The 21,363-nt window shown below is 50.7% G+C and overlaps 2 protein-coding genes across 2 annotated transcripts in view; one reads left to right on the top strand and one right to left on the bottom strand.

Moving 5' to 3' along the window:
• PGS1 (phosphatidylglycerophosphate synthase 1) lies at nucleotides 1-16,976 on the top strand. Its single transcript, XM_052687554.1, has 10 exons — nucleotides 1-168; nucleotides 4,005-4,194; nucleotides 5,093-5,170; nucleotides 6,227-6,326; nucleotides 6,934-7,123; nucleotides 7,462-7,640; nucleotides 8,010-8,543; nucleotides 11,797-11,945; nucleotides 14,454-14,596; nucleotides 15,430-16,976. Exons 1-9 carry the CDS (start codon nucleotides 35-37, stop codon nucleotides 14,571-14,573), a joined length of 1,674 nt encoding a protein of 557 aa, XP_052543514.1. The 5' UTR covers nucleotides 1-34; the 3' UTR covers nucleotides 14,574-14,596; nucleotides 15,430-16,976.
• The window catches only part of DNAH17 (dynein axonemal heavy chain 17), a 27,552-nt gene continuing 21,469 nt past the window's right edge, over nucleotides 15,281-21,363 (bottom strand). The window contains exons 68-80 of the mRNA XM_052687627.1: nucleotides 21,158-21,328; nucleotides 20,858-20,980; nucleotides 20,553-20,746; nucleotides 20,328-20,476; nucleotides 20,073-20,200; nucleotides 19,714-19,941; nucleotides 19,287-19,478; nucleotides 19,023-19,202; nucleotides 18,481-18,663; nucleotides 17,400-17,582; nucleotides 17,041-17,184; nucleotides 16,373-16,598; nucleotides 15,281-15,611 (exon numbers count right to left, since the gene is read on the bottom strand). Of these exons, the coding sequence (XP_052543587.1) occupies nucleotides 15,364-15,611; nucleotides 16,373-16,598; nucleotides 17,041-17,184; nucleotides 17,400-17,582; nucleotides 18,481-18,663; nucleotides 19,023-19,202; nucleotides 19,287-19,478; nucleotides 19,714-19,941; nucleotides 20,073-20,200; nucleotides 20,328-20,476; nucleotides 20,553-20,746; nucleotides 20,858-20,980; nucleotides 21,158-21,328 (2,349 nt within the window). The 3' untranslated portion in view covers nucleotides 15,281-15,363. The remainder of the gene's footprint in view (nucleotides 15,612-16,372; nucleotides 16,599-17,040; nucleotides 17,185-17,399; nucleotides 17,583-18,480; nucleotides 18,664-19,022; nucleotides 19,203-19,286; nucleotides 19,479-19,713; nucleotides 19,942-20,072; nucleotides 20,201-20,327; nucleotides 20,477-20,552; nucleotides 20,747-20,857; nucleotides 20,981-21,157; nucleotides 21,329-21,363) is intronic.

Below are 21,363 nucleotides of genomic sequence, written 5' to 3' on the forward strand. Positions count from 1 at the left end.
ATGGCAGCGGGCGGAAGCGGAAGGCGCGGCGCTGATGGCGGCTGCGGGGGGCGCGGCGCTGTGGCGGAGGTTGGCGGCCTGGCTGCCGCGGGGTCCTCCGGGTCTGGCCGCTCTGCTCGGCCGCCTCTCCGACCGCCTGTCCCGGGGCCGCGACCGCCGCGCCCGCAGGTAAGGAGCCTTCCCCCTCGCTCCGTCCTGCCGGTGCTGCGGCACGAGCGCCGTGTGGGGGCGGGGAGCGGCTTTCCCCCGCAGGGCGCGCCCGGCGGTTCTGCCTTCCTGCCTTCCCTCGGCTCGGAGGATCGCGGTGCGCCGCGCGCAGCTGAAGCCGTGCCCGTACTCCCTAAGGCACGCGGGGCTCTTTTCGCGCCGTCTTCTTGAGTTCTTCGTTTCAGATGCGCCCTTGAGCGGGGGGTTCCCTGCCCCCCTTAACGCAAGCAGCCCCGCAGCGCGGCCTGGGCCTGGGCACTGCACGGCACCCGGCTGGGAGCTGGAGGAACGGGGCCCGGGTGTGCACAGTGTGTCTGCATGCCCCCGCAGCGTGCCCAGCATGGCCCCATCGCTGCCGTGCAGCAGGCGGTGTCGGGAATGGTGTGCTGTGAGCGTCCCTCAGACGCTCCCCTTCTGCTTTTCCCATGCAGCAGAAAGAAGAAACCTCCCGGGCAGCGTCAGGGCTGGGGAGTGTAGTGAGTGTAGGGATCTGACGGCCCTTTGTGTGCTGGGTGCCCATGCTGTGCTGTGGGGGGTGGCTGCGGCCCTTTGTGTGGGCCCTCACACTGCCGTGTTCCTCTGGGCAGTGCTGTGCTTCTCTTGCCATGGTCCTGGCAGTACCTTTGGTTGTGTTCTGCTGCTTCTGTGGGGCTGTGCAATTAGGATGTACAGCTCATGCTAAAACTAAACCATTAAAGCAGCAGAGGTGATTACAGTTCCTTGGAACCTCATGCTGGGTTCAGAGATGGTGAAACAAAATGCTTTGTTGCATCTTAAATAACAAAAAGGCTGTTTCTGTGGTCTTTGGGCATCACTTCTTGCTGCATTTGGTAAGAGAGCACTGGTAGGGCCTTGTATTGTGCTGCAGTGAGTGCAGCATCTCTCACAGCATGAGTGGGGCCTGCTCTTGAACAGCAGTGTCCGCCATGACAGCACATATTTACGTCCTCAGTGTCTTCTTGTGGACAGCAGCCATGCTGTGGTTGTGCTTGCAGTCATCTCAGGGCTCTTTGTCCCCTGTGCTCTGCTGCTTGTCCTTGGTGTAAGCTAAGGGCATCTCTGCAGACTCCTCTTTTGGTTTCATCAGCATTTCTTGATGCAGATGCATTACTACACTGAGCCCTGGAAAGCCACAGCTGAATTCAAAGAGGAGCAGTTTGTGGATCCCCGCGTGGTGATGGTGCGTGGGTGAAAGCACAGTGCTTTACCCCGCAGTTTCACTTCACCTCTCGTTTCTGCAGATGAGGTTTTACATTGAAACAAGTCTTTCAGCTCTATCGTGAGTCTGTGTACCAAAACCACAACTTTTAAAAATAGAACACACACAGAAAATCCCTCATTTATATTTAGGGCCAACTTCTTATGCAGAAGAGATTGGAGGCGAGTTCCCTTTAGATCTGTTTTCTCTTTCCGGTTAACTTGATGATGTGGAATACATGGGAAGGGTTCCCCCCCCCCCCGTCACCAGTTTCTATTTCTCTGAAAACTCCTTTGTTGAAGTGTGGAATTTTGGTGATTTCTTCATAATGTTACGTGGTTTCTAATTGTTGCGTGTTGCACCTAAAAGGATTGTGCTGCACTGACGTGGTTGCTTGAACTTTTCTTCTGTCTCTGTGGGCAGAAGGTGCTGTTTGATAGTGGTTGCTGTGCTGTCGCTGCTGTTGGCCAGAGCAAAATCCTGATTTGCTCTGTGTGTGTAAAAGTTTTAAGCTTGCAGCTTAAATACGCACTGAAATTTCTGCAGTGAATTAAAAGATCAAACAGTGTAGGTGTGCTCCAAGCTGCAGAGACAGTGAAAAAAGTCAGTGTGTGGTTAATGGCTGTCAGTACTGTGTGGAAGGAATCTGGGGTCCCTCCTTCAGCAGCAGTGGGGGCTCCTGTGGAGCTGGGCTGGGTGTGAGGGTGTGGGTTAACCTGCAGTGCCAGAAAGTGACTGCTTGGAATTGTGCTTTGGGAAAGTGGATTCCTGGCCTCTGTGTGGTGGCTTCTGAAGGTATGGTTTGACCCACAGAGTAAGAAGGAAAATGGTTCTCTCCTTTATTAATTAGTTCTTACTGTGTAATGCCAAAAAAAAAAAACAACAAAAAATTGCTGCTGAGTGTCAGCGTGGCAGCCTGTGTGCCTCCTGGGACACGAGTTGAGCAAGGTCCTGAGCAAGTTCTGTGAAGATGAACTTGAGAGTGCCTAAAAACCAGTATTTCTTGTATTTCTTTTCTGCTTTGAAAGGAACCCCTCCTCCCCCCTTCTCCTTCCCCATCTACAGTGGAACATTCCAGTTGTTTCCAGCAGCCATAAGTCAATAGCACTCATGGATGTCAAGTCTGAGCGTAGTCCCCATGATCTGCTGAAAGTCACCATCCCAGGAATTCTTGCACAAACTGACTCAGACTTGTGTTACAATGAGTAGTCAGTGACAAACTAGTGGATTTTCCAGGAAATGCAACTGAAAGCTGCCTGGCTTCTGTGTAAGGGTGTTCGGAAACCTTGTGAAGATCCAGCGTTTTATCGTGAAGCAAAGGAGTGAAATCATCTTCCTGGAATCTGCGGTCATTCGGGCTTTGGATTATGGTAAAAACCTAAAAGTTCCTCGTCACGAATTCTGGTAAAGGTCGTAATCGAGTTTCTTGTTGGTTTGTGGTGCTGGCAGAAGGCAGAGGGGTGGGATGCAGGCTGGTGGCTGCCCCCCAGCCCCGTGGGGCTCGGCGTTCCTCCCGCTCTGTCCTGCTTGGCACTGGGCTCCTGAGAGCGGGTTTTGCAGAGCCGAGAGCTCCCTGCACACTTTGGGGATGGAGTTTGGTCCCTCGCTCCTCGATTCCTGGATCTCATGAGAGTCACTGCTGCTAATTGTGTTGAAATGTGGTTTTGTCATGTGGACAAACTCCCACCAGGAGTTATTGTATGACTGGATGGTTTTGCATGTGTATTAAGCCTGCAGAGAGGAACAAACGCCGTTTACTTCTTGTCATCCCCTTAAGCATGACTCTCAGCAGTAAGTTGGTTTCTTTTCCAAATGACTTCAAAGCCCTGAAATTTGTTATTGCTTCTTAAAGAATGAGCTTCCTGCTGCTTCCCCTGTAGTTACTTTGGAGTTTGTGAGAGGAGCTTTGACCTTCTTTTAGTGCTTGTACAGAATGCGAGTGGAAGGAAACCATGAGTTCCTCAGCCGTGATCCTTAGCTCATATTGTGTCCCCCTCAAAACACACGTTGTCCTTGGGTGTGTTGTTCTGCTGCTGGGACTTCGTTGCTTTCAGGCTCTTTGCATGTTTTAGATCTCTGCTTGTTTTGTGTGTTTCATTAAGGGACTTACAAATATTGTGACTTTTACAGTGTCTTTACTTGGAACAGAAACGTGTGATCTTTAGCCTGGCTGAGAGCTAAGCTAGAAATGGCAGCGAGCATCCATTGTGGCAGAGCTGCAGCTTGTGTAGCTGGGGAGGAGTTCAAAGTGATTGATGACAGGGAGAGCAGCACTGCCAGACGCCTGTTTGTGGGTGCTGGAAGGTTCTCATCTCAGCCTCTTTAGCTTCTGACTTGTTTGCTCTCCTCCTTCAGTGTTCTGGTGAAGGAGTTGTTTCCCTCTGCCAGCTGGGACATCATCTGATGATGTTAACACCTGCCACCTTTTGCATATGGTTTTCTATTTCTAGGTTTGGTTTCTGTGAAATATGGAAAGGGAAAAGCCTTCTTCCCTTTGTGGATCCTTGGGATGTGTTGGCCCTGGTTGCAGCTCCTCCTTTGCTTGGAGGCTGTCTGTAGGAAGCAAAGGCACACAGAATTCCTCCATCTCTCTTCACAGATCATCATGGTTTCTCCTGGCCCCACTGCTCACCCCGCCGGTTCCAGTGATCACAGCCATGCCTTGCTCCCTTTGCCCAGAAGGAGCACACAGGTTCCAGTGGATCAGGAATCTGGTTCCAGAGTTTGGGATCTCCAGCTCTCACGTCAAGGTGCTTTCTTCTCCAGCTGAATTCTATGAACTCTTGAAGGTAAGCTGTGGGTTCCAAGTCTGAATGTTCTTTGGGAACAAGCAGCAGGGCTGAGGTGAGGATTTGTTCCGCACGGTTGCACCAGTCTTTTGACAGCATGTGTTTGAAGTGCGTTCAAGTGCTTCTGAAACATGATCTGGGCTGCAGCAAGCTGTTGGATTACAGGCCTTGTGTGGGCTGTGCAGGTAGGGTGAGCCAGCAGCTCCCAGCCCTTGGCTTCAGCGGTGAGCAGAGGAGGAGGGGGAAAGAAGGGAAGGAGAGCTCTGTTGACCGAGATCTCCTCTCACCCCCGGGTGGAACGAGGGAGGAGGGCAAATGCTTGGCACAGAGCCTTCATGTAGATGGCCTGGAAGGCTGTGATGCTGCTTGTGGCCAGCTAACGTGTCCCTGCTTAAGCAGCTGTCCATCTTGAGGAAAGCATTAACTTGTTTTGCTTCTGAGCAGCATGAGGACTGTGGCACCACTCAGTGATTTCTCACAGACTGGGAGCAACTCTGAATTTAGATCCAGTCAGGTTCTGACTAGTTCACAGGGTGGGATACAGAGGTTTAAAGCAGAATGAAAGCTAGGCTTGCTAGTGTGATACTGATACAGCCCAGAGCTTGCAGCTAGTGCAGTGTCACTGCCCTTGTGTTGAAGAGTTTTAGTAAGGGACAAGTTCCTCAGCTTTCCAGAGAACATTGGTGGGGTTTTTTTCCTGCTTGAATTGTGGGTGCAGCAGTGGTGCTGATGTTGCTCTAGAAAGACCTGTGTGTTTTACATCCTTGCTGTCAGTGTGCTGTTACTTGGTTGTGCTTTTCCTCAGGTGAAACTGGAGTGTTTCTGTGGTTTGAACAGTTAGATCCCAGCCATCACAGTGACTGTGAGTGAATCTGAATTTATTTTCTACTACTCTCAGGTGCAGATAAAAACAGCCCAGCAGCGAGTGGTGATGGCTTCACTGTACCTGGGAACTGGACTCCTTGAACAGGAGCTGGTGAGTATGAAGGAGGGTTGAGAAATGGGGGTGAGTGCAGAAAGAAAACACTTCCCTCTGCAGAAAGCATCTTGTTCTGCAGGTGTGGGAGCTGTGTGTGCGAGGTGCAGTTGATGAACTTGTGATTTCCTTAAGACTTTCATACAGATTTACTTGTGTACACTTTTTCCTCTCACTGAGAGCTTTCTCATGGTTCTTCACTGCATTTATGTGTTTATGCTTGGGATGGAGGAGGGAGGTGTATGCAGCTCTGTTTTAAGCCTTCAACAGAGCCTTGGAACCAGTGAGTGTATGAATTCATATGAAGGAACCAGCCTGGGTGTTTCTGACTGCCAGGGGTTACAGGCATAGTGCTCCAAGGGCTTCTGCAGAACTGGGGGATCATGCTTGATTTTCCTTGTCTGTATGTAGCCCCGTGTTTTGTCCTGCAAATGCAGTATGCACATTCAGTAGTAGCTCTCTGCATTTAAGACAGAGGTCAGTTTTGCTTTGTGTTGTTTACCTTTCCTGTTTCCTGTCCTTCCAGAAACAAAAGCATTCTCTAAGTCCTTTAGGGAGAAGTCTGACCTTGGCCAAATTATTATGTTAGAATCAAATTTCACTGCAGGGTAAAGGTGGACAGAGTCCTGCACAGCAGTTTTTGCCTGGTTTTGTCTGGGCTTGTACACGAGGCTGGAATTTGTATGTGACAGACTTGTAGCCAGGGCATAAAACTGCCTCTGTGTAATTTGTGCATTCCTGCCAAGGTTTTTTGTTGGTAATGAAAGTCTGTGATTTGGGAATGGTGCTGAAACTTTTTCTGCTGAAGTTAATTGCTCTTCAGAGGCTGGAAGAATGTGTGCCTGTAAAATTGATGCCTTTTCCTATGCTGCTTCAGGCTGATAGAGTAGGATGGCAGTCTGACAGATGTGGTGCCCAAACTAGCAGTGTTTTGCATGACTAGGAAATACTCAGGGTGTGGAAACTTTCATGACCACTGACCTCCTGGTTTCTGAACACTTTCCTTACAAAGCTTGACTTGCTTTCTGTAATGAGTAGTACAATCTCTTTCTGCAGGTGAATTGCTTAGAAGAAACACTGGAGAAATCATTGCAAGCAAATGAATCACCAAACCTCAGAGTTTCCATTCTTCTTGACTACACCAGGGGATCTCGGGGTAGATATTCTGATACCTTCCTTTCTTCAAAAGCTTATTTTAGTCAGGCTGGACATGCTGTCATTTTTCAGAGAGGCTGTCTTGGCTGATGGGACCTACAGGCTGAAATCACATCAATTTCAAAACCTGTCCCGTTGTTTACCAGTAATTGTGTATTCCCAGAAAATTTTCAACTCCTGTTCAGGAAGTAGTTGATAGGAGCCAGAAGATCACGGGGTCAGATGCTGTGCTCTGTGCAGCTTGGGCTTTCTTGCTTGCCTGGTTCACTCAGTACATTCGTCCTCGTCCTTTGTGCTCTTTCATGTTTTCCTGTTGAGGAGGAGCAGGGCAGTGGAAGCAGCACAGTGATGTTTTGCAGCCTGTGGTGGTGCTGAGTGTGAAATGGTGCCCGTTCCAAGCCCACTCACCTACAGATGTACGACTAGATATCGACATTACTGCTGACCTAAGGGCAAACTAAGGGGATTCAAAAGGCAAAAAAATGCTTGTAGCTGCCTGGTGCTGGCACTGTGCCCTGCCAGCAGCCTGCAGTGAGGAGCTGCCGTGCCGTCGTCACGCGTTCCTCCCCCAGTGCTGAAGCAGTGTGTGAAAGCTCTGTGTCTCCCAGGCAGGAAGAATTCTCGCACAATGCTGATCCCACTGCTGCAGAGATTCCCTGAACAAGTGCGTGTCTCCCTTTTCCACACCCCCAACCTGCGTGGGCTTCTCAAGCTCCTGATTCCAGAGCGTTTCAATGAGACCATTGGGCTGCAGCACATCAAGGTGTATCTCTTTGATGATAATGTCATCCTGAGCGGGTGAGTCCTTTCCTCTTCAAGCCTTTCTATTGTTGATTTAGCTGAGCTTTTGATGCCACCACCAGAGTTGTCTGGACTTCTTTATTTGCTCCTGGTCTCTCTATAACGATCATAATGATGCTTTTCTAATATGGAAAAGCAACCGTTGGTCTTTCACACAATCTTCTCACAGGGAAGAGTCTTTCTCAGAAGGGAAAGACACATCCTCGAGATCCAGAAGGAGATTGCACATTTGTGCTTTGGTCTCATTATATGCAGGCTGAGATTTGTAACCTAGGCTGGGGTGTTCAAGTTTGTGTGCCTGTACTCTGTTCTGGAACTCTTCTTTTCTCTCCTAGTGCAAACCTGAGTGATTTGTACTTCACCAATCGTCAGGACCGCTATGTTCTCCTGCAGGACTCTCCTGAGATTGCAGACTTCTTCACGGAGTTGGTGGATGCAATTGGAGATGTGTCTCTGCAGCTACAGCAAGATGATACAGTCCAGATGATGGAGGGGATGGTACACCCCTACCAAGGTAGGAGGCTGTCTCCTTTCCTGGTTGGATGATGTGATCCAGAGGAAAGGAGCGATTTGTAACTTGGTATCAAGGTCTGTAATTTTAGATGTGTGCACCTATACTGAAAGTTTTGTGAATGTAGTGCAGTTTTGGTAATTAGTATCTTGTAGTTGAGTCTGTTCTGGGAATCAGGAGAGCGCTGAGTAAGGAAGAATACTGAGAACAGTGGGTTTTTTGAGCAGCTGCTCGCCAAGTTTCTACCCCTCTTAGAGTTGAATGATTTTGTGTTAACTCCTTGTTCTGATATTGGTGTCTGGCTACTCAGTAGGTGATGCAAAGCTCTGTACCTTTAGGTGTCAGACGTGATCTCTCCTGGTTTTCCTACAGGAGATAAGGTGAGGTACTGTGAGATAGCAAATCGAAGAGTGATGGAGGTGATCGACTCCGCCAGGACACGACAAGAACTCCTTCATGCAAAGACTTTCCACAGCAGCCAGCAAGGCAGCTCCACGTTACCCCAGCATGACTCTGAAGCATCTGAGGGTCTGAAACCAGAACCTGACACGTGGATCTATCCCTTAATACAAATGAAACCTTTTGGGATTCAAATAGATGAGATGGTCACAGAGACGCTGCTGACAGAGGCTGAACGAGATGCCAGGATATACCTCACCACGGGCTACTTCAACCTGACACAAGCTTACATGGACCTTATTCTGGGCACCAGGGCAGAATATCGGATTCTTCTGGCCTCACCAGAGGTGAATGGTTTTTTTGGTGCCAAAGGGGTGGCAGGTGCCATCCCTTCTGCCTACGTTTACATAGAACACCAGTTTTACAATGAGGTCTGCTGCCTTCACCAGCAGGAGAGGATCCAGCTGCAGGAGTACTCCAGGGCTGGATGGACTTTCCATGCCAAAGGTAAGATATCTGTTTCTGAGGAGGACTTGTTCAGAAAGCACGTGTGCTGTGCATATATTTTGATTGTGCAGCTGGTGAGGGGATGGTTGGGTGCTGAGTCTCGATTCAACCTCCAAAAGCACCCAGCCAAAATTTGAACATCCTGCTTGCCTAAGCCTGGAAGATTTGAATCAGCCAGGAGATAACCATGCAGAGTCATATCTTGCCTCTGGATTTCCAATTTAAATGTAGTCCTAGGGATTATACAAGAATCTTCCTGATGTTGACACACACACTCAGTGTGAGTGAAAGAAGGCATCTGGATGGTTATTGATACACGCATATATGATTGTGGTAGTAATTGTGATTCCTGTATCCCTCTTGATGGTTTGGGCAAGGAGAAATGATGGCTCTGTCATGGGCCCAGAGCTGTGGGCCCGTTGAGGTCCTGAATTCTGGGTCTTCCTGGAAGCAGGGCTTTGTGGGGTAACCCACACTTCAGAGAATTTGTACCAGCTCCCCTTTATGGCACATGGTGAAGTGCAGGGTACTGATTAGGTGCACCCTTGTGCCTTCTGGGAGCTGGAGGGGAAGTTGCTGAGAAATGGATATTGCTTAACAAATGTAAATGATAAACAAAAAACAAATGAAGTACTGTCATCCTAGCTTTCTGCACAAGGCCCCAGGTTCTTTCTTGACAGCACATTCAGGCCAGTCACAAGCCCACCTTGACCAAAGTGTGAATATTTTTGCCCTGACTGGTTGTTGCTCATTGTCTCTCTCAGTTTTCCTTCCAGAAAATCCAGATGCTGATTCTACTCCTACATTATACACAGTAGAATGAAGTCATGCAAATAGTTGAGGACACTTGGCTGCTTACAGCGGGAGGTGTACAGTGTGCAGCTCACTGTGAGTAGCACTCAGCCACACTGAGGCAGTTCTGCTGTGCGTGGCAGCACCTGCTGCTGCTGTCACTGTCTCACTTCCTGCAGTGGCTCACCGGTCCCCCAGGGCAGCGTGGTTCCTGTAAGCAGTGCCCCATCTGCCACTGCTAACAGCCAGCTTCCCCAGGCTGTGCAGAGGGGCACTGTCACTGTTTGCTGCGTGAGAAGGGTGGAAGGATGCACCCTGAGCCAGCACAGGCCTGCTGCAGCGCCCTGACCAGTAGTTCAGCTCTGTTTGTTTGTTTGAGATTAGCTGTTAAGGGCTGTGGGAATGCCTCTATCTAACCGGCTTCCTGCGGGGCTGTTGGGAAGTAGGTTCAGAGGTGGCAGGGAGAGAAAGCTGCTGAGTAGGCCTTCTCTTGTCTAAAGAAAATACACACGTGTTGCTGAGTTGCCTATATATAGAAGCTGCGAGCCTTCCTGACGCGTGCTGTGCCCTGGTGGCAGTGACATCAGCCTCTGCAGCTGCAAAGCCCTGCCTCGGTGCCTTGTGGTGCCTGCCTGGCTGGAAACATTGTGTGTGCTGCCTTCCAGGAAGCACCTGCTTGAGGGCTCTGTGCTTTGTAGGTTGCTCCTCTTGCCGGGCACTGCTGGCTCCCAGTGGGGTTTCCCTTGTTGGCCTTCGCTGTGCATGGCAGCTCTCCCAGTATCCAGAGGGCGCCTGCCCATGCTCTGTGTGCTGCAGCAGGAGGCTGTGGGCTGCCTGGGGCTCTGGGAGCAGTGCGAGGGGCTCAGCAGAGCTGTCTGCTCTTTGGGGAGTCTTGCAGTGTGAGAGAGGGCAGGGCAGAAGGGGAGAAAGGAGGAAACCTTGGGGCAAGTGAAAGGTAACCACATGGAAGCCTGGCTCCTGGAGTGGGGCACGGCTCTTGGCAGTGCCTGTTACGTGCTAAGATGAGCCTGCCTGCAGGCGTGTGGACCAGCAGGTTTCTGGGTGGAGTGCTGTGAGTGACGCAGGGCTATCTTTTGGGATTAGGGTCCCTTCCATGTTAGTGTCAGGTGACAGAGTGCCAGGCAGGTGGCTGTTTGCTCTGAGATAAGCCTGTATTGCTGCTATTGAGTAGTGGCCGGGAAACTGCTCTTCCTCTTTCTGGAAAGGTGAGTCACTGTTTGAGCAGATCCTGCCAGGTGGCCATAAAGCTAGAGACACAGCAAAGGGCTGCTATGGGGCTGCTTAGAAAGAGCAAGGCAGTGGCTGCTGCCTGGCATGGCTCTGTGTGCAGAGATCCTCCCAGCTGGGGCATCGTGCAGCTGCCACGATTGCTGGCACAGCCTGCAGGAGGTACACTGCTGCTTGAGTACCTCCTGGGCTCCTCACCTTCCACTGCACCCCTCTGCCCCACCGTGGGGCAGCCACAGCACGGGCAGTGCCAGCTCAGGGCCTGGAGGTGCAGCTGAAAGCAGCAGTGAAGCTGCTGATCGTGTGATGTTGGGGGCGGGGAGGAGGTTACAGGAACCAGCGGTGAATCGGCAGCTTCTTACTCAAGGCATTCTTGGAACTGCTCTGGGGCTGAGTTAGGAAACCTGCTTCTATTTTAAGGCCTAGGTGGTTTTTATGGTGCGATTTCTTTGTTGCAGTCTCCGTGTGACTGGCAGTGGGGATCAGCCGTCCCTCAGGAGCTGCTGGGGCTGCGCCCCCTGGGGAGGGCAGAGCTGCGTGGTGGGCGGCCTTGTGAGCCTTGGTCCTGGCAAGAGCTGGATTCATCTTCTGGGGAAGATCACTGCTCAGGAAGCGAGTGGGCGTAGTAATTAGCACTTCTCTCAGCAGTGCTGCTTTCATGTGAGCTCACCTGTCAGAGCAGGAAGACGCCTCTTCATGCCGCTGTCTTGTGAGGTCCCAGGAAGGCAGTTGTTCACTGCGCTCTGCTTCTGGAACGGGCTGCTGCAATGCTCGTGTGCCTGTGTGGCACTCCACCCCTTGATGGAGGTTTTCTTCTTTTTGCTGCAGGGTACTGACACGCTGTTTGCCTTATGTCAGTGCATCTCAGGTGCTGTGTTGCAAAATGACCTCTAACTTAATGACAATTACTCGTTCTGAATTTTGGGGGCTCTCTGTGCAGTGCATTTACATTCTTAAGGGCACGACCCAGCAGCCCCTGTGAAAAACATGCACGTTTGGACAGTGCAGGCTGTGCAGCTGTACCCCGAGGATCACACAACCATCCAACTTCAGGGGAGCGTGTTTTGAGGGCTTGCTTTGTGTCACGATCACTTACACTGCTGTCAATCTGAAGTGTTTAATTCATTTCTTCCAAGTGAAGCAATTGTTTGAGGCTACCCCAGTCATTTCCTTTGTCTGCCACACTTCCTTTCTTCTCCTGTTTTTCCTGCAGGCCTCTGGCTGTACCTGGCAGGGAGCAGTCTTCCCTGCCTAACCTTGATTGGGTCTCCTAATTTTGGATATCGATCCGTTCATCGTGACTTGGAAGCTCAGGTTGCAATAGTGACAGAAAATAAAGCTTTGCAGCAGCAACTCCACCAGGTAAGCAGCTGGGGAGATAACGTGGATGCTGTGCTTGTTGGTCACTTAGGGAATGCTGATGACGCAGCTGCAATAAAAACCTGCAGCCACGATAATTCAAAACCTTCTTGAGCATAGGAAGTCTCAAGGAGCTGTCAGTTAAGTGACTATTGATGAGATGCCTGCTACGAGTGCCTGTTTCTGGGAAATGGAGCCCATAATGGGAAAGAACACGTGTCCCCAGTGAACTCGAGCATCGCAGTGCTCAGGCTCATGCTGAGAGACACAGAGGGGCTCTGCTGGCTCTGTGTGCTGCTCATGCAGCACGTTCTCAGGCCTTATCCCCCAATATTTGGGCATTGCCAAGGTAGCTGCATGCTGAGCTGATGAGGTCAGGCCCTCGGGACCTCCCGTCTCACACTTCTGTGGGACTTTGCTTCTCAGGCGTTTGGGAAATCCTTTGCAGGGCTGTGAGTGCCAAGCAGCCCTTGGGTGGCTGCCCGTGGTTGTGGAGGTGAATGAGGGCAGCAGATCTTAGTGCAATTTCTACAGTGAGAGCATTTCTGGGCTGGTTGGATTGCATTGCCCACGAAATTACATGCAGCAGCTCTTAGTGTTGACACAAGCATTTTTCAGTGGCTTAATGTTCAGTATCCTGGCTTTTTCTTTTCTCATTAGGCAGCTTGGACTGTTCAGCATTCTTGCTGCTTCTCCAGTCCCTGTCAGTCTTGACTCTGAATCTTCTATGGGAGCTGACATTGTCCCCAGCAGTTTCTCTTGTAGTGCTCTGATGCGAGGAGCGTTGGTTTGGTGCCTCTGTGTGCAACTCAAGGATCTGAAAAATGCCTTGTATTAAGCTGAGTCTTGGCACAAGAAGGCACAGATCAATGGGAATTGCCCTATTGCATCAGGGCTCTTCCACAGAATGAGTCAGAGTGTATCTAATCAAAAACAATTCTATTACTGGAAGAGTTACTTGAATATTTCAATTCACATCTTGCCTCTACTTGTTTCTAATGGAAGGAGAGAATCAATGAAAACATGACAGAGGAATTTTCTCAAACAGCACGCAGTGATCTGATTTAAAGGCTCTAAATGATTCCTGTTTGCTGGAAGCTGATTCTGAGATTGGCTGTTTACTGTTCTGTGATCTTTGTTCAGAGGACTCGACTTTATGCCGAGGTGACGCAGGCTCTAATGGAGTGCTCTCTCTTTCTGTGCAAATTACAACTCCATTCAGCACTGCAGCTGAAATGCCATTTTCAGTTACATGAGCAAACAGAATGCCCAGTGCCTTTCTCAGGGAATCGGATGCGTTCTGGACTTTTCTGTCTGACATTTCTTTCTTTCACCCTTTAAAGCTTCCTCCTCCTTAGTAATAACCTTTCAATAACAACTGAGCTTTTAATATTGCAGCTGATGTGCAACAGCCACCTCTTAACTGTAATCTGTAATATTGCACTTGTGCATATGTAACATGTGCAGTGCCACGAAGCCCCTTTGGTTGTACAGCATTCAGTTCCAAACATCAGCAGCATTTTTCAAGCAGGGGGTTGAGGAGAAGGGGGGGCTGGGAGTCTCACTGAATGAGCTGAGCATTCTCCGAATTTCAGTTCAGATAACTGCTCTCACTTCAGTGATCAGCTTACCTCACTGTATCAGATGACCGTGACACAGAGGCTTCTTAGCAGCACTGATGGTGGCATTCTGGGTTTCTAAAATTAGGCTGACTTGGCTCACACACACTTCTGTCTGTTCCTGCTTCGTGTTTCTGTGCTCCTTTCCGATGCCTGGTTCCTGCTGTCTGCGTTGTACTCTGTGTTCTTTCTGTTGTTTGTGACAACTAAGCTAGTCTAGAGATCAAGTACAGACTTACAGGAGATGATCTGCTCCTTGTTTGCCTGCAAATCTACAAACCTAACTGGTTTTGGTAGGAAAACCTCTTCTACGTTGGATCAGAAATCTGCTTACACGTGTGACACGGGCACGTATTATCATCATGATGGCTCATTTCCTCCTTCAGCAGTGCTGTGTACACAATGAAGAAGCCTAAGTGTTTCTGGTAATATAGTTGAAGTCGTGACTGCATATTCATTTGAAAACACAGTGCCTGAGCTGTGTCTAGAAAGGAGTGCGTAAGCCAGTCTCTTGAGATTATGATAAGGTTTCCTTTTCTGGCAATTACAGCAAGGGATTTAGGATTTTTCTGAAACTACAGCTGTAAGAGGGCTGAGCTTCAAGGCACACAAAGGCAAAGCCTTCTGCCTTTGCTGTTTGCAGAGTTAAATTGCTAATTGTTGAGGATCACTTTGTTAGTGCAGTTACTTCCAGAAGGAGAGCTGTGGCAGGACAGCCCCTGTGCTGCCTCCTCGGTGGCTTCACGGCTCTGTGAGCTGCATGGAATGAGGCTCTTATGCTCAGGCTTGTGAGAATCCTGGCAGGATCGTGGCCAGTTTTCTGCCTTGTCTTACAGGCTGTTCTATCTAATTAAACGCTTCTAATTTCCTGGGATGATTTTTCTCTGTACAGGAGCAGGAGCAGCTGTACCTCTGCTCAGGTGTTGTGTCGTCATCAACGTTTGAGCAGCCAAGTCGGCACGTGAAGCTGTGGGTGAAACTGGTAACGCCTCTGATCAAGAATTTCTTTTGAAAGAAGCAGAGTTGCAGCTTTGGGTGAGTTTTTCTGCTGTTCTTTTGGAGAATTATTTTATAACAGATTGATTATTTTATAACAAAGAGGCGGGCATTGGCTTCTGTGTGATGGCCAGAGCAGCTCTCATCTACTTAACTGGCAACGCTGCTGATGGAAATTATTTTCTGTGAAAGAGTAGAGCAAATTCTGTGATCCAGAAATAAAAGGACTCCACTGTCAGAGGTTCAGTGGTTCAGAGCTGACTTTCATCTGAAAGCTGGGAGGTGGAGGTTGTGAAGGTTTGTCTCTGTGGCAGAAAGGTGAGTGTTCCACAGTACGTGGGACTGCCTGGGTCCCATTGGTCCCAGGCAGAGGTGCTGGGATCTGTGGGTTGTGCAGGTTGACCTGGGGACAATCTGTGCCAAATCTGCCTTTTTTTTCTATCTGATGTAAACAAATATTTCCGTGCAGGAATATGTGCTGTGCATGGCTTGATAAACTTCTGCTTGCAGTTAGCACTGAGTGATCAAACACATACCTGTGAAAAGGAGGAGAGCTCTGAGAAGGAAGGGAGTCTGGGTGGTTGCATGCTGTTCTGTTAGGCTCGCTTCAGCAGCCTGGCTTGAACCAATGCTCTATAAGAAACCACCCACTGAAAGCCAGTATCCATCCTGAGAAACTCTGTGCATTGCAAGAGTACTGTCCACACAACAGCAGTTCCTGCACTGTCTTTATTAATGCTTGGGCTAAGTTACACGAGGGGTTTGGGGCAAGTGAAAGCCTTTGCTGCTTTCCAGGCCATGGGAGTTTAGACCTGCAGAAGCAGAGCGACAGCAGCAAGGATCCACTTGGCGGCTTTTTCTTTTGTCTTCAGGTTGAAGGTCCAGACGTAGGTGGGACCTCGCATCCGTGTCTTATAGACAGGGCATTCGTAGACGTTCTTGGTGTCCATGCGGTCCACAGGGACGGCTCTGATGAAGATGACTGGCATCGTGGGGCTCAGCTCCTTCAGCCGAGCGTCTGCGATGGCCCCGGAAGGGATGTCCCATCGAGCTCCTGCACGGAGACACAGCTGTCATGGTACCAGCAGCCCCATGCATTTGCACTTCAAAATGGCTGCTTTTTAACTACTAACGGGTGGGCAGGGGTTGTTGTAGCAGCAGGGTTGCAGAGGGTCAAGTCTGAAGGTTGGGGGGCCGTGGTTGGGGGGTCGCTGGGGCTGACGTGTTGGCGTCCCACTGCGACTCATGAATGCGTTCTGCCCTGCTGTGTGTGGGATGTCTGAACCAACTGTGCCCCCGCTCTGCCCTTCAGTGCAGGTTGGCAGGGCAGTTGCCTAGGGGGAGGTGGAACTTGGCTGTGGTGGGAGCTACGGTAGCTGTCTGACTTGTGCCCTTGTTTAAGCTGACTCTTGGCGCTCTGCTGTTACTGCCATCTCATCCCCTCTCGTTCTTTTTAGCAGTAATTATTTATGTTCTGAGTTTCCTGGTTTGTCTTACCCGCACGTTAGACAGTAGTGAAATGTATTTATTTGTTAGAACTGTGCAGCTTAAAGCCGCTGAGTCCTCAGGTTCTCAGTGGGCAGCCTGCCTTTAGTTTCTGGTTGGTGAAACTCTGCATGAAAACCGGGCTGCTGCTGCCCTCAGCTGGTGTGTGTCTGACACTGGCATGGGATGAAGGCTCCGCTGCTTGGAGCTTTGTAAAAGCTGCCCCATATTTAGTAAGTTAGTGAGCATTCACACCTGCTGTGTTTGCAAGAGTTATTAGCTCTGATTTCTCTGTGCCTGAAACATCTCCTACAGGATGTAATCTTTTACCTTCCATGAATAATCCGTGTACATAGGAGCCTTCTCTGGGTGGAGCTGTCATATCCTCCTTGTTTTTCTTGGTCACTTCCACTGAAAGGCACATCTTGTCCAGTGGCCATTCGTTTTTTCTAGCCATGGACTGCATGATAGCAGTGAGGAAAGACTGGGGATTGAAGAACCCTGCCAGCCACACCGTCACAGGCAGCACAAAGTCCGTTGTCCAGACTTCAAGTTCCTGGAAAACACAACAGCAAAGTGCTGTAGAGCAAAGCCTGGCCTTTGGACAGTGGAGCACAGCTCTGATGTCACAGAGCTGAGCTTCAGGTGCTGGGCAGCTGGGGTGGTGTGGTCAGAGATGAATAAATATCGGATTGCACTGCAGCTATTCAACTCCAACTGTTCATTTGGATTGTAGTAACTCCTGCTGTTGTTTCTTTTTTAAATACATGGTTTTATTAAACATATCTATTTTTTTCTGAGGTGTATAATGTTACATTAGTCATGTTCTTTCAGAACAGTGTCACATACTAATGGGCTCTCATTGGGATAACAGTGCAGGTGCTTTAAACTGCTTAAACTAACACTGAAAAATAAAACAGTTCACTACCAGTGAGTCCTGATCTCCTGTGGTATCTACTTCCTCCACCAGCTTTAGTCTTCAAAAGAAATCTGCTCACCCTAATACGAAGGAGCAGGTCTGCATACCAAGCTCCTAAGCTGAAAAGAGAGGGGTAGGCATAACGCGTCCAGGATTCAGGCACGCTGTCGTAGAAGAGAGCAGTGGCCAGCTCCTCCATGTCTGATGTAATCGTTAGCTCTCCCTTTAAAAAAGACAAGAATTGGGGCAGTTGGAGCTGGAAGGAGCAAGGCTGATGGCAGTGTTTACTTCCAAGCCCTGTACAAAGCACGGGGCTGGTGTAAAAACAAAGGCAGGCAGCAAAGTGCTTTGTACAAGATGGGCTCTGAAACGAGCAGCAGCTATTTGCAGATCACAGCAAAGGGTTGGGCAGGGAAAGGTGCTTCCAGCAGTGCCTACCTTCAGCCCCAGGTCTAATTCTTTCAAAGAGCGCCTGATTTCGTGGGTCAGGATGTTCATTCTTTCACACTCCTGGAAGGCAACCACCACGTATGGTGTCTTATCCTCTGCTTTGGCCATGATCTCTGCCATGTTGAATGGCTCTGGCAGCTTCTCCATGATCTCATCTAGGACTGACTTCACCTGGAAAAAGTAGAACATAAACCTGCTGTTATTTAAGGAAAAATGCAGTGAGTTCACAGTTAAAAGGCAGTAAGGTTTTTTTTTTTCTTTCTCTGCCTTTGTGCTCTCCTGTGCTTCCTCCTTTGTTACTCCTGCTCCTCTCTTTGACTGCTCCTGGATCTTAAAAAGCTGCAGCTCGTTGTTAATAGCCAGGAAGCTAAGGAGACTGAAATTCAAGTATAAATGCAAAGGAGCCAGGAGGAAAGCTTTCATTTTTTAAATTAAAATTAAAAAAAGTCTGTGTTTTTAGTAGTTGTTCTCATGTGTGGAAATTAGGAGGCGTGCTTTATCTACTGAGCACAGCGTGTGACCTGTGTTATGCCACTGCACCTCTCTGCCCAGCTCTGAGCGCTGCTGCCTTGGGTAACTTCAGTGTTTCACACTGAGCAAAGGCAGACGGGTTGGGCAGCATTTCTAGGGCAGCATTTCTACCCTTTGGGTTTCTTGAGGTGAGTGGAGGATTGCAGCTGATGGTGCTCAGTGCTGGGTGAGCGGGGCCTGCCTGCTCTGGGACTGAGGTGGGACCAGGGGAGGGGGAAAGGGGTCCCCGGGACACCACGGCCACTGCTGTGTGTGCTGTGGCTCTGGGCTCTGCTTCCTCAGCAGCTGTAGAGGGTGAAGCTCCTGCTGGTGTTCACTTACAGTGCCAATAGAAAGTGGGGTGAGGAGCCTGGGCATGGGGCCCCGTGCAAACGCGCTCCAACAGAACCTTCTTGGCAGGGCTGTGTGCCCTCTGTGGAGCCTGCTGCTGTGCCAGCATCCCCTCTGCAGCTCCCGCTGTGATGCTGAGCTGTGTTCCCTGCTCAGCTCTGTCCCCCCTGCCAGCCACCCGCACCAAAGCAGCAACATCTTCACTTACCTTCTCCTCGCGGGAGGCACCTGAGCCACCTCCAGCATCAGATTCCTTGGGCTGCATTTCTAAAACGGTCCGAAAAAGCCTCTCGGAGGTGACGGTCAGGAAGCCGATCTCGGCGTTGGGATGGAGGCCATAAAGGTAGGGGCTCTCTGGTGGCAGATTGTCATCGATGTACGCGTGGTAGCCCTGGGCACGGGTTGAGCAGATATGTACACATAAGTGCAAATTTCCTTTCCACCTCGAAAAAGGCATCATCACTTCCTGCTGTTGGTGCTTCACAGCTGCCTGCCGTTACTTAGGATGATTTTCCATTTGTCTTACCTCAAATCTGTTCCTTACCACCCCAGCCACAGGAGCTGTTTTTCCAGTGATGCTGCATGTTTCCACTGGATGGAAAAAGAAGAGCTTTTTCTTTTTTTCCTACACTCCAGCTTTGGGTTGTGTGAGGGAACTCTGACCAGCGTGTGCTAATCCAGAGCGGTGGTTTTCCACAGCAAACTGTAATGCTAAGTATGGCCTCCTGCGCTGAGAATGCTCTTCCCTACCTTATAATCCATGCTGGGTGGGATCAGGAACCCCGGGGCCAGCTGCAGCTCCCCATCCAGCATCTCCACAGTGATGTATTCGCTCAGGTAGGTGCGGCACAGCCGCCGGTCCCAGTCGTCTGTGATGTGCCCTCCGTACATGATCTCACCAAAGAGGTAGCGGAGGTCATCCCACGGCACCTACCCAGAGGCACTGCCATCAGCTGGCTGCAGGCCTCCCAGGGCTGCTCTGCTGCGTGTTAGGGCTGCTGCGTGGCCCTTTACCTTGGGGTTGGCCTCCAGGTAATTGTACAGGACGTTAATGGAGATGGTCAGGTCCCCGTTGTTGAAGGGGTAGGAGCGGTTCCAGCCCTGAGCACCAAACTTGCGCCGCTCCGCCACCACCGCGTGGAAGTAGCAGAGTGCAAACAGGATGCACTTGAACTCGATCTCTTTGCTGCACATCTCCAGCGTGTCCTGCAGGGGAACGGCAGCGAGAGTGGGCCGGAGAGTGAAGAACCCACGTGGGGGAGAACTGAGGAGTGTACATTTACAATAATGAAGCAAACCCACATACAATTCCATCTCTAAGCGGTTAACCATTGCCCCCATTTTTTCATTACAACACTTTGGATCTATACGAGCTCCTATGACTCCCTGTATGTGAGACTGCTCACTGGGAGGGAGCAGTGCAGGGAAGCAGCACGGCTACCTGGGAGAAGAGATCGAGGGCTTTGTGCAGGTTGGCGTGCATGCCGGTGGGCGGCTCGTTGGTGATCTTAATGGCATTTTCCAGCAGCCCCTGTGGGATGATGTGTGCCTCGGGGCTGGGTGCTGGCTCTGCGCTCATGAACACACGGTAGTCGGGGTGGCTGCCCGTGCTGTGCCGCTCCACGCGCTTCTCCAGCGCGCCCAGCCAGCGGGCCACCAGGTGGATGTTCTGCAACACAAACCCTACGTGTGCTGTGTGCTCTGAAATTCGGTTTCCCCCCGGACGTCTGCAGAAGGCAGCTGCACCTCGGGCTGGGGATGCCAGAGGTGTCACCGCTGTGTGGTGACGGCTGTGCCCACCTGCAGGATGACCCAGTGCCCCTGTTCTGCCGCCACCTCCAGCGCCTGCTCCGCCACCACCTCCTGGCCCTGCCCCAGAGAGACGTTGTGGATCCTCCCGTTGTCGATGGTGAAGTTCAGCTTCTTGCCTGGAAGGGGAGGAATTGGCTCTTTGTTAGTGCTGATGGGAGCATAGAGCAGCTCCTGCTACGCAGTGCTTCAAAGAGCACTGACCCCATTGCCTGTGAGATGCAGTGCAGCTGGGACCCAGCTTACCCAGGGCTTCCACGTCCTTCAGAGGGTCAACTCCAGGCGAGAGAATGAAAAACATGGGTGTGGAGGGGCTGGTCTCCTCATACGACTTGGAGAATTCCACACTCCTGCCTTCCACATACTTGCTGCCCATCTTCTCTTCCACAAAATTCCTGCAGGAAAGCAGCACCCACCCGTGAGCTGGGGACACGTGCTGGCTGCAGGTGGCTGTTGGTGCAATGTGGGCACCTGACAGCGTAGGTCATCCTGTCGGGCCGCATGCAGCGCAGCATGCACAGCTTCTGCAGTGCTGTTTTGTTCTTCCACTCTTTGGGAAACACCTCCTTCTCAGGCACCTCGGACTCAACAAACTTTTTCCATCGCTTGGCGGAGCCCTCGATGTCACTGTCCAGGTTCTTGAACTCATCCATCTCTGAGAGGACCTGCACACACAACTCCTTGCTGGGTGCTGCCTCCCATCTTGGGGGGGAGGCAGCTCATCCTCAACCCACCGCTGTGCTGCACTTCAGACCATGCCCTGAGCTGGAACCAACCTTGATGCCACCCCAGCCCTGGGGCTGCAGGAAGTCCACGGGGGATGTGACACCGGCCTTGAAAGGGAAGCGCAAGAGGAAATCCAGCTCTGCTGGGCTCACTTCTTTCTTGATGGCCAGCACCTGGTGAGCCAAGAGCACAGGCTGGTGGCTGCTGCACAGGAGCCCCTCCACTCAGAGCCCCAGCAAGAAGCTCTGATGGAGGGCAGGGTAGCAAGGAAGTAAAAGAGAATGTGTCTAAAATAACAAATTCACATCCAGTACCAAACATCAGAAACCCAACACATTCGCTCACGTTACCTGGAAGGCAACCTGGGCCAGGAAAATGAGTTTGTCCTGCTCAAAGAGCCCGCGGGCGGTGTACATGAAGACTGAGTAGGTGATCTCATCTGTCAGGTTGATCACCCGCTGCCCCACATCCTCAGCCTGAGCTGTTCGTTGGATGGCTTTCTCGAAGACCACATTGAATGCCTAACGGAGAGCCAGGGTGGGCTCAGTGCTGTGCT

The sequence above is a fragment of the Tympanuchus pallidicinctus genome, unplaced genomic scaffold (assembly GCF_026119805.1).
Source record: "Tympanuchus pallidicinctus isolate F22 unplaced genomic scaffold, pur_lepc_1.0 scaffold23, whole genome shotgun sequence".
NCBI lineage: Eukaryota > Metazoa > Chordata > Aves > Galliformes > Phasianidae > Tympanuchus > Tympanuchus pallidicinctus.

What these genes read in the sequence shown, in the direction of transcription:
- PGS1 (XM_052687554.1), top strand. Translation starts at nt 35, where the DNA reads ATGGCGGCTGCGGGGGGCGCGGCGCTGTGGCGGAGGTTGGCGGCCTGG. An exon ending in GACTCCTTGAACAGGAGCTG is followed by an intron (nt 5,171 to 6,226) that starts GTGAGTATGAAG and finishes CTCTTTCTGCAG; the next exon opens with GTGAATTGCTTAGAAGAAAC. An exon ending in GATAATGTCATCCTGAGCGG is followed by an intron (nt 7,124 to 7,461) that starts GTGAGTCCTTTC and finishes TTTCTCTCCTAG; the next exon opens with TGCAAACCTGAGTGATTTGT.